Here is an 11,837-nt window from a genome sequence, read left to right on the forward strand (position 1 = left end):
AAAAACGCAGCGGTTTTCCCCTGCGGATTTATCAAATCCGCTGCGGAAAAATCCACAGAGGAGCTCGTGCACATACCCTTAGGCTGCAATTAGTCATGCAGTTTTTTTAGCTATAGTAAGAATGATTGTAAAATATAAAGGACTTGTACTTTTTCCTCCTGGATCGACTTCTGGTTTTGTCTACAACAACAAATGACAGTAGTAAGTAACCCTTAAACTACTGCACAAATATAACCTAGTAAGAGATGATGTTCTTTTTACGTAATTTTTCTATAAAGAACTGTTAGATAAATCACTAGCTTGAGCCTGGCTGTGGACAGCAATAACACCGCACTATAGTGCACATGATATACAGCTGATATATACTGATAGGTCTGTGGAAGAAATGCCTCACTGACCTCCATCCTCACAGGTTTGATAACGGCCCATAAAGTCCTTGCCATGAATCTATGAAGCTGGCCATGAGTCTGAGCGGCTGTTAGTGGGGACGGAGTGGGCACAATGCGCTGTTTGTGCGGATGGTGTTGGCAGAATGTGCTGTTAGTGCAGACGGTGTGGGCAGAATGCGCTGTTAGTGCAGACGGTGTGGGCAGAATGCACTGTTAGTGTGGACGGTGTGGACAGAATGCGCTGTTAGTGGGGACGGTGTGGGCAGAATGCGCTGTTAGTGCGGACGGTGTGGACAGAATGCGCTGTTAGTGCGGACGGTGTGGGCAGAATGCGCTGTTAGTGCGGACGGTGTGGACAGAATGCGCTGTTAGTGGGGACGGTGTGGGCAGAATGCGCTGTTAGTGCGGACGGTGTGGACAGAATGCGCTGTTAGTGCGGACGGTGTGGACAGAATGCGCTGTTAGTGGGGACGGTGTGGGCAGAATGCACTGTTAGTGGGGACGGTGTGGACAGAATGCGCTGTTAGTGCGGACGGTGTGGGCAGAATGCGCTGTTAGTGCGGACGGTGTGGGCAGAATGCGCTGTTAGTGGGGACGGTGTGGGCAGAATGCGCTGTTAGTGCGGACGGTGTGGACAGAATGCACTGTTAGTGCGGACGGTGTGGACAGAATGCGCTGTTAGTGCGGACGGTGTGGACAGAATGCGCTGTTAGTGGGGACGGTGTGGGCAGAATGCACTGTTAGTGGGGACGGTGTGGACAGAATGCGCTGTTAGTGCGGACGGTGTGGGCAGAATGCGCTGTTAGTGCGGACGGTGTGGGCAGAATGCGCTGTTAGTGCGGACGGTGTGGACAGAATGCGCTGTTAGTGCGGACGGTGTGGGCAGAATGCACTGTTAGTGCGGACGGTGTGGACAGAATGCGCTGTTAGTGCGGACGGTGTGGACAGAATGCGCTGTTAGTGGGGACGGTGTGGACAGAATGCGCTGTTAGTGCGGACGGTGTGGGCAGAATGCGCTGTTAGTGCGGACGGTGTGGGCAGAATGCACTGTTAGTGCGGACGGTGTGGACAGAATGCACTGTTAGTGCGGACGGTGTGGACAGAATGCGCTGTTAGTGGGGACGGTGTGGACAGAATGCGCTGTTAGTGCGGACGGTGTGGGCAGAATGCGCTGTTAGTGCGGACGGTGTGGGCAGAATGCACTGTTAGTGCGGACGGTGTGGACAGAATGCGCTGTTAGTGCGGACGGTGTGGACAGAATGCGCTGTTAGTGGGGACGGTGTGGGCAGAATGCACTGTTAGTGGGGACGGTGTGGACAGAATGCGCTGTTAGTGCGGACGGTGTGGGCAGAATGCGCTGTTAGTGCGGACGGTGTGGGCAGAATGCGCTGTTAGTGCGGACGGTGTGGACAGAATGCGCTGTTAGTGGGGACGGTGTGGGCAGAATGCGCTGTTAGTGCGGACGGTGTGGACAGAATGCGCTGTTAGTGCGGACGGTGTGGGCAGAATGCACTGTTAGTGCGGACGGTGTGGACAGAATGCGCTGTTAGTGGGGACGGTGTGGGCAGAATGCGCTGTTAGTGCGGACGGTGTGGACAGAATGCGCTGTTAGTGGGGACGGTGTGGGCAGAATGCGCTGTTAGTGGGGACGGTGTGGACAGAATGCGCTGTTAGTGCGGACGGTGTGGGCAGAATGCGCTGTTAGTGCGGACGGTGTGGGCAGAATGCGCTGTTAGTGCGGACGGTGTGGGCAGAATGCGCTGTTAGTGCGGACGGTGTGGGCAGAATGCGCTGTTAGTGCGGATGGTGTGGGCAGAATGCGCTGTTAGTGCGGACGGTGTGGGCAGAATGCGCTGTTAGTGGGGACGGTGTGGACAGAATGCGCTGTTAGTGCGGACGGTGTGGGCAGAATGCGCTGTTAGTGGGGACGGTGTGGGCAGAATGCGCTGTTAGTGCGGACGGTGTGGGCAGAATGCGCTGTTAGTGGGGACGGTGTGGACAGAATGCGCTGTTAGTGCGGACGGTGTGGGCAGAATGCGCTGTTAGTGGGGACGGTGTGGACAGAATGCGCTGTTAGTGCGGACGGTGTGGGCAGAATGCGCTGTTAGTGGGGACGGTGTGGACAGAATGCGCTGTTAGTGCAGACAGTGTGGGCAGAGTGTTAGTGCGGACGGTGTGGGCAGAATGCACTGCGCAGTACACATGTTGGCGTTACAGTAGCGCGGCAGTGAAGCTGGTGACCCTCAGCACAGTGTATAGACGTCTTCATACATCCAAGAGGCAGATGGTTGAGTCCCTGAAGGTTCGTGCCAGGTTTAACCCCTGCTGTGCTTTTGTGAGCCTGGAACGAGACTGGTGTTGCTTCCTAGAGAGGCCCTGTTAGCAAAAGATGAAAATCCCTAAATAGGCGGAACAGAGGCTCAGGAGGGATCGCTCACTGAATGCATTCTAATGGGGAGCGGCCATTGTCCCCATTCAGCACAGATCAGCGTTTAGCCGGGAGTTCTGGCGGTGGAGGACGGAGACGTGTGGAGGACGGAGACGTGTGGAGGACGGAGACGTGTGGCGGACGGAGACGTGTGGCGGACGGAGACGTGTGGCGGACGGAGACGTGTGGAGGACGGAGACGTGTGGAGGACGGAGACGTGTGGAGGACGGAGACGTGTGGCGGACGGAGACGTGTGGCGGACGGAGACGTGTGGCGGACGGAGACGTGTGGCGGACGGAGACGTGTGGAGGACGGAGACGTGTGGAGGACGGAGACGTGTGGAGGACGGAGACGTGTGGCGGACGGAGACGTGTGGCGGCCGCTCGCTAGATTCATCGCACTCCTCGTCCTCTGTGGAAAGTGTCCGCTTTGCTCCTCTGCGCCTGTCGCGCTGACAGAATACAGACCTCGGGGTCTCCGGTGGGATAGCCCGCCATTATCCTTTGATTCTGTCTGATCTTTGAAACCTTCCCAAAGCTCCTCCAGCCTCAGCTAAATCCTGCCTGGGACATTGATTCTTTCTTGGCTCTGCCAGTGTCCAGGCTTATGCCATGCTGAGGCAGATCACGGTGTGGGCAGATATGTGCCTGCCGGGGTCCCGGGGGTCGGTCCTGTGTATTGCTGCTGATCATTATTACCGAGGACGGTGTCTGCAGCATTGTTGCCCTGTCTTTGGCATCTTGGATTGATGAAACCGCACAGAGAGCTGGCGGCTGCAGATTAGTTTCCAGAATACTCGGCGTGTGCCGGACACCTCAGGTTTCCCATTCACTTTGCTGGGATCAGGTATGGTCACAAATCTGCTCCAAAAAAAAGCGACAAGAACCCAACGTGTGCACACAGCCTGAATTTGGTGGTGGGCACCGGGTCCACAGTAGGGCACGGTCTCGTGTATGCAGGGTATTCCCATCCCCAGGATCCGATCCCACGAAGTATAATATTAGCAAACACCTCCAATTAGGAATGTAGCATAGTTCTTCTGATTCGCTGTCCCATGTGCAGGGCAGGAGCTTAGGAGCCATGGATGCGACCGCTTATATAGTGACAGTTAGCTTTGGATAGGGCACATGGCGAATCAGAAGAACTATACCACATTTCTAATGATTGTTGCCTGCTGCATGTTGGGCTAGGAGCTTGGAGGTGGCAGTGCCCTCTGGTTGTGTCACTAGGCCGGAGTGCTGGCACACAGCCTGCCCACAGTAGGGCCACATTGCCCCTGTATCCTTCACTATCTCGTGTTTCTGGAGTAACCCCTGTGTGGCTGGCCGGACCACCAAGTCTTGGCGCATCAGGTCTTTGCTGCTGTTCACACCAGTGAAATAGTTAAATCAATGGGAAGAATTGACGAGGCTGGTGTCAGAGGGGCTCCTGTGATTGGCTGCCGAGTGCTCTGATTTGCATGTCTGAGCTTATATAACCCCCCTCCGAGTGTCCGGACCCGCTCAGATCCATACACAGCCCCCATCAGTGCGGCGCAGAGCATCGCTCCTGCCCATGCGGGCGCCATAGACCCCCTGCACCTGTCTGATCACCTGGACGGGGGAAGATGAGTTGTGGGGGCAGCGGACGGGCCCGTCACTATCGCCTCCTGGGCTTCGTCACCCTGGTGGCCATCGCTACCTGCAAGACGATCCGGTACCGGACTTATGAGGAGGACGAGCCCGGCACGGTGATCGGGACCCTCGCCGAGGACCTGCACCTCAGCCCGCCCGGGGACGGCAGTTTCCGCCTCATGAAGCAGTTTAACAGCTCGCTGATCCGGCTCCGGGACTCGGACGGCCAGCTGAGCATCGGGCACCGGGTGGACCGGGAGCAGATCTGCCGGCAGGCGCCCACCTGTAGCCTCGCCCTGGACGTGGTGAGCTTCTCCCAGGAGCAGTTCCGGCTGATCCATGTGGAGGTGGAGGTGAAGGACATCAATGACAACAGCCCGCGCTTCCCCGGCGCGGAGATCCCGGTGGAGGTGTCGGAGAGCGCGGCGGTGGGCACCCGGATCCCGCTGGAGGTCGCCGTGGACGAGGACGTGGGCTCCAACTCCATCCAGAGCTTCCAGATCTCGGTGAACAGCCACTTCAGCCTGGACGTGCAGACCCGGGCGGACGGGGTGAAGTACGCCGACCTGCTGCTGGTGAAGGAGCTGGACCGGGAGAGCCAGGCGGCGTACACCCTGGAGCTGGTGGCCACGGACGGGGGCAGCCCGCCGCGCTCCGGCAGCGCGCTGGTTAACATCCGCGTGCTGGACTTCAACGACAACAGCCCGGTGTTTGAGCGGAGCGCCGTGACCGTGGAGCTGCCGGAGGACGCCCCGGTGGGCTCCCTGCTGCTGGAGCTGCGCGCCGAGGACCCCGACGAAGGCGCCAACGGGGACGTGGTGTACGGCTTCAGCCCGCAGGTGTCCGCGGAGGTGCGCCGGCTCTTCAGCATCGAGCCCCGGTCCGGCCGCCTCGCGCTGGAAGGTCACGTTGACTTTGAGACCAAGCAGACCTACGAGTTCGACGTCCAAGCGCAGGACCTGGGGCCGAGCCCGCTGGCGGCCACCTGTAAGGTGGTGGTCCACGTCCTGGATGTGAACGACAACGCGCCGGCCATCAGCATCACCCCCCTGACCTCCATCAGCGCGGGGGTCGCCTACATCACCGAGGCGGCCGCCAAGGACAGCTTCGTGGCCCTGGTCAGCACCGCGGACCGGGACTCGGGGGCCAACGGCCGGGTGCAGTGCGCGCTGTACGGCCACGAGCACTTCCGCCTGCAGCAGGCGTACGAGGACAGCTTCATGATCGTCAGCACCGCCGCCCTGGACCGGGAGCGCATCGCCGAGTACAACCTGACGGTGGTGGCCGAGGACCTGGGGGCGCCCCCCTTCAAGACCGTCCGCCACTACACGGTCCGGGTGAGCGACGAGAACGACAACGCCCCGGTGTTCGCCAAGCCCGCCTCCGAGGTGTCCGTGCTGGAGAACAATGCCCCCGGAGCCTACATCACCACGGTGGTCGCCAGAGACCCCGACCTGGGCCACAACGGCAAAGTCACCTACCGGCTGCTGGAGTCCGAGGTGAACGGAGCCCCGCTCTCCACCTACGTGTCCCTGGATCCCGCCACCGGGGCCATCTATGCCCTGAGGAGCTTCAACTATGAGGTTCTGCAGCAGCTGGAGCTGCGGGTGCAGGCGGCCGACGGCGGCGCCCCCCAGCTCTCCAGCAGCTCCATCATCAAGGTGAAGATCGTGGACCAGAACGACAACCCCCCCGTCATCGTGCTCCCCGTGCTGGCCAACGGCTCCGCGGAGGTGCTGCTCCCGGCCCGGGCTCCGCACGGCTACCTCGTCACCCAGGTGAAGGCCAAGGACGCCGACGAAGGGGTTAATGCCGAGCTGTCCTTCGGCCTCTCCGAGGAGGGCCGCCACCTGTTCTCCATCAACAAGGCGACCGGCGAGCTGTACCTGACGGCGGCCGTCAGCGAGGGCCTGGGGCAGGTGTACCGGGCCGTGGTGACCGTCACCGACAGCGGCCGGCCGCCCCTGTCCAGCACCGCCACCCTCAGCTGCCTGGTCACCGCCGACACCCCGCCCGCCGACCACGAGCTCATGCAGCCCAGTTCCTGGGAGGAGAAGGCTTCCCGCTGGGACGTTCCCCTGATCGTGATCATCGTCCTGGCCGGGAGCTGCACCCTGCTGCTGGCCGCCATCATCACCATCGCCACCACCTGCAGCAAGCGCCGGAAGGAGAGCAAGGCGGGCGAGGAGCTGGAGAAGGGCGAGCAGGACGGCGAGGAGCTCATCGCCGGCCAGGCGGGCAACCTGTTCGACGCCCGGCCCTTCCCCAACGCCGTGCCCTTCACAGGCACCGAGGCGCCGGCGGCAGCAGCAGCGACAACCCCGGAGGCGGCCAGCGCGGAGGACACCTGCGGCACCTGCCTGTACGACCCCCAGAAGCGGCTGAGGACCGCCGGCAGCGAGGTAAGGCACAGCGCCCCCCAGCGGACGGCACAGGGGCCGCGCTACCCCGCGCTCTAACCGCTTCTCTCCGCAGAGCTATGCCCCGGCCGCCGGCTACGGCAAGGAAGGGGGCCCCACCGTCACCGTGTGGAAGGGCCACTCGTTCAACACCATCACCATCCGGGAGAGCGAGAAGTTCAGCGGGAAGGACAGCGGCAAAGGGGACAGCGACTTCAACGACAGCGACTCCGACATCAGCGGGGACGCCCTGAAGAAGGACCTCATCAACCACATGCAGACGGGTGAGGGGGAGAGAGAGGGGCCACGGGGGGGAGAGGCCACAGCGGGGGGGGGGAGAGGGGCCACTGGGGGAGAGGGGCCACTGCGGGGGGGGGGGGGGGGGAGAGGGACCACAGCGGGGGGGGGGGGGGAGAGGGGCCACTGGGGGAGAGGGGCCACAGCGGGGGGGGGGGGGGGGGGTGAGAGGGGCCACTGGGGGAGAGGGGCCACAGCGGGGGGGGGGGGGTGAGAGGGGCCACTGGGGGAGAGGGGCCACAGCGGGGGGGGGGGGGGAAGCACTGGGGGAGAGGGGTCACAGGGGGAGAGGGGCCACAGCGGGGGGGGGGGGGAGAGGGGCCACAGCGGGGGGGGGAGAGGGTCCGCAGGGGGGCCACTGGGGGAGAGGGGCCGCAGGGGGCAGAGGGGCCACAGGGGGGGGGGGCACTGGGGGAGGGGCTACTTGTCTGTCATTTGTCTATTCTATCTATTAATCAATTATCTATCTATCATCTTTCTATCTATCTAATATCTATCTATTTATCCATCTATCTAATATCTATCTATTTATCTATCATCTTTCTATCTATCATCTATTTATCATCTATTTATCTATCTCTGTCTGTCTCCCTCCCTCTTTCTATCCGTCTGTCCGCCTCTCTCTATCTATCTGTCAGTAGTCTGTCTATCTCCCAGCCTTCCATCTGTATCTATGTATCTATTGCAGTGAGATAAGATACATCTGAGAGCCCGACAGTTACCTGCAGTATATACTGTATATTCCCATATGGAAAGTGAGTGCAGGTCAATTACCAGATCTTCCGGTAATCTTACTGTCACACAGTCCATAATACCCTGGAATCCATAAACTATAAGTAGTTGTGCGTCTGCTGAGAGGATAGTAATAGTAAAGGAATGTGACGGTCCTCAGACAGTAAGGAAAGCTGTTATGTGCCAGTAAATATCTAACCCTGACTATGTTCCACAGCATGGAGACCCTTCCATCTCCATCGTTCCCTTGCTGATCTCTAACTGCTGCTCTTCTTACTGTAGGACTTTGGGCCTGTACAACTGAGTGCAAGATCCTTGGCCATTCTGACCGTTGTTGGAGTCCATCGTGTGGAAGACCCCCAAACCTCCACCCGGCAGCCATGCACAGCAGCCAGCTGTCAGTCTCCAGCTTTGGCAAGAGCACCTCTCTCCCCCGAGACCCTCTGCATAGAGATAACTATTACCAATCCTCAGCTCAAGCACACCTCCAAAAGCCAGGCGGCCTCCAGTGTGTGTACGAGAAGGTGCCGCCCAAAGACTATGAGAGCAGGACCATTAATTTAATCTCCCCTCCGAGATCTGGCCGGCTCCCCGATCTGCAGGAGATCAGCATGCCTCTGTACAAGTCTCCCGGCCCCAGTAGGTACGTGCCACCACAGGACACCACCTGCGAGCAGGACGAGCTCTAGTGGACCCGTACAGTCTGCTCCGTGTACATGGGACTGCAGAACTCACTATTGACCATAGTTAATATGGATCCTTTATTTGGGTGCAAGAAGTCTTAATGCACTTCATCTGCCATCGCTCAAGTGGCGTCTATGAGGTCATTTATTACAAAGTCTTCCAATTACATCATTGTCAAAAAAATCATCATTTCTACCTGATGAATTCGACATAAACAATGCAAGAAAGAGAAATTCCCATCGCAGGTTGTAAGTTATTACAGATCAGCAAACATGGCACGTCAGCGATGAAAACCAGCGCCGGCCTAAAGATGGCGCTGCACACAACAGCCAATCAGGTTTCATCATTCATTTCTTGGTTGGCATTGGCAACATCTTACCTTGTTTTTTTTTGTTTTTTTTTTGCTTTAGTTTTCATAAATGAGATGAACATTGTTGTAAATAGACCTTATTTATGATTTCTTTTCCTGCCCCACAATCTCTCCTCCATCTCTTAGTGGAAAACTGGACTAGTACAAAAAAAAAATAATACCAAAATCCATCTGTTTCATCTAGAAAAGTGGGGCGATTTTTTTATTTTTTCTCACTTGTCTGGTTTTTTTTTTTTTTAACAACATCAGTTATCAATCTTTATTTATTTCTACTCACTTATATAACGCCATTAATTCCACAGAGCTTTACAGACATTATCATCACTGTCCCCAATGGGGATCTTCGGGGTGGGCCATTTATATGGATACACCCGGGTGGGCCATTTCTAAAGAGACATCCAAAATGGCCGCCGTGGTCACCACCCATCTTGAAAAGTTTTCCCCCTCCCATATGCCAATGTGCCACAAACTGGAAGTTGATATCGCCAACCATTCCCATCTTATTTAGGTGTATCCTTATACATGGCCCAACAAATAATAAACAAGAAATAGATATATTAAGGAATCAAATTAAACTTTGTGAACATAAATTCCTATAAAACTGAATTTTATTCATAAATAATTAAAAAAAAAAATCACCTACCCAGTGTAAACATAACAGGCTAGATACCACAAGTAAATGACCAAAAATTTGCCTACAAAGTCCCTGCAGTTGGCCTGGCTGATAACCTACCTATCCGTGGGGGTCGGCACCCTAAAGAGCGATTTGGCGCCCCCACTCGCCGTAGTCTAACCCTAACTACCCTATCACAACCATGAGCCACAAGGTTGGAAAACAATATGCGGATGGAATAGGGATGAAGAGTCTTTTTAGATATATACATTTAATAGACCAAATTCAGCAGGGATATTGTATAGCAAAATTAAACAACACAAATCTCCGTGATCAGCCATAGATGGCCCACCCTGTATGAAGGTCGGATGCTTTACTGTGGCATCCTATTATTTATTTTTTGCTCACCCCTAGACTTTTATGGTCGATTTCTGCAGTAAAATCATGCATTGCCCCATGGATTGAATAACATTGGTCCGGGGGCTGTCTGTCATTTTCATGGACAGGGCGCAGACTGAATATACGATCATGTTAACGAACCCAAATAGTGGAAAAAATGCCAATAAAAAGAACATTCCCCCATTTCTTTGCTGCTCCCCTAAACTATGCTGCACTACTTTGCCTATACGGTAAATGCAACCACTATCACTCATTGTACAGAGTGGCATCCATCACCCTTCAGACCCACGTTCCACAGTGGAAAATCACTCCGATATCAACCCTTCGCTAAGAATAACGTTTCCCGTCTCGCATTACGATATTTATTTCCTACGGTATTTCATATTTCCTTGTCCTTTTCGAAACCCAAGTGCAAACCCCATTTGCCTCTATGGCAGCTAGGTGGACATATTCGCTCTGTATAAAGATCTATACTCTTCACAATCAATGTATCAGTCGTGTGCGACATTCTGCCATGTGTGACCGGCCCAGTTCTAGCATTCCGGAAGCGTACTGGTACCTGGATAATCCGCGCCCGGCGTGCTTCTATATTCACACACATAAACAGTGGGAGGAATCTTATCAAAGTCTCTAGAGGCACAAAACGATTCCACCAAATGAAACCCTTTTTTTCAAAACACATAAATATTTATTTATTAAATAGAATTGATTTGTGCCGAACCGAGAGTAACTTTTGCATTAGGGCAAAAAAAAAAGTTGATAATTTCCCCCCAATGTGCCTTAAAATAAAAAAAAAAAAAAAAAAGGGTGGGATACCATTCCCGTCAGGTCAGCATCATTTGATAGAAGTAAAACGAATATTGTTTGAAGTTACTGTAATTTTTATGAAATGTGCAGTATTTAATTTTTTTTACCGTGTGTTTTTTTTTCTTTTTTTTTTTTTCCGCTCCGATCTCACACGCGGCTTGCCGTTCGGTGGTGAAATAATTACATGACTACCGTGTACTTGTAATAAGTTTGTAAATAACGGGAAATATTGTTCTATTTTTATACGTAAAGTTTTCGAGAAAAAAAAAAATTATTGCCAAAGGAACAAACGTGTACGAGTACAATTCCGAACTTAAGTCACTTGAAATGTCTATGTTGCAATGTACTTTTTTTTTTTTTTCTTTTTTTTAACAATCCTTGAAAATACTTGACCTGAAAAGTGTGAGTTGTAGATTATGCACCAGTGGACCATATACAGTGTTAATGGGTTTTTTTATTACAATGATTGATGTCACCATCAAACACAATAATAAAGTATTTGTGAATTGTCAATGACGTCCTGATAAAATCTCCAGCACATTCTGCTTTTTTGGGTAATATGTGTACATTCCTTGTGGTAGCTTGCCTTAGGGTTCACTGCCGAAACAGCATCCAGCAGATTTCTCAAAACCAATCGTGGAGCATGTTTTAATTTGACTATAGTTGTGTAAAAAATGAAAGTTGGGCTCTGATTGGCTGCTCTTGCAGCAAACACTTTTTATTTGGGTAAGTTCACACTAGGCAGTTTTTTTTTTTTCTGCAGCAAAACCTGATCTCTTGGCAGAAAAAAAACAAACAGGTTTTTCTTGAATTTTTTGAGTGTGTTTTTTTGCGGTGGTTTTGGCATGCCAGACTTGTCTCTTGCACATGCTGATAATGTTTAGTGTTGGATAAAAGGCCTTTTCTATAGAATCAGGTTTTGGCACAAAAAAACAGCAAAACCTCATAACTGCGTTTTTGGTGCATTTTTTCAGTGTTTTTTTTTCATCACCCATTCAAGTTAATGGGTGAAAAACGCTGAAAGAAGTGACATGCTCTATGTCCAAAAGACCATGCAAAGCACAAAATACTGATGAAAAAAACAATGTGTGTGCATGAGATTTCTG

The 11,837-nt window shown here is 53.9% G+C and overlaps 1 protein-coding gene across 1 annotated transcript; it reads left to right on the forward strand.

Moving 5' to 3' along the window:
• Positions 1–4,167: 4,167 nt before the first annotated feature.
• On the forward strand, positions 4,168–11,244 carry LOC138670650 (protocadherin-8-like). The gene is made up of 3 exons (XM_069758185.1): positions 4,168–6,832; positions 6,906–7,113; positions 8,141–11,244. The coding sequence occupies exons 1-3, from the start codon at positions 4,424–4,426 to the stop codon at positions 8,545–8,547; spliced, it is 3,024 nt and encodes a 1,007-aa protein (XP_069614286.1). The 5' UTR covers positions 4,168–4,423; the 3' UTR covers positions 8,548–11,244.
• Positions 11,245–11,837: the final 593 nt, after the last annotated feature.

Source organism: Ranitomeya imitator, chromosome 3, assembly GCF_032444005.1.
Source record: "Ranitomeya imitator isolate aRanImi1 chromosome 3, aRanImi1.pri, whole genome shotgun sequence".
In the NCBI taxonomy this organism is placed as follows: Eukaryota; Metazoa; Chordata; class Amphibia; order Anura; family Dendrobatidae; genus Ranitomeya; species Ranitomeya imitator.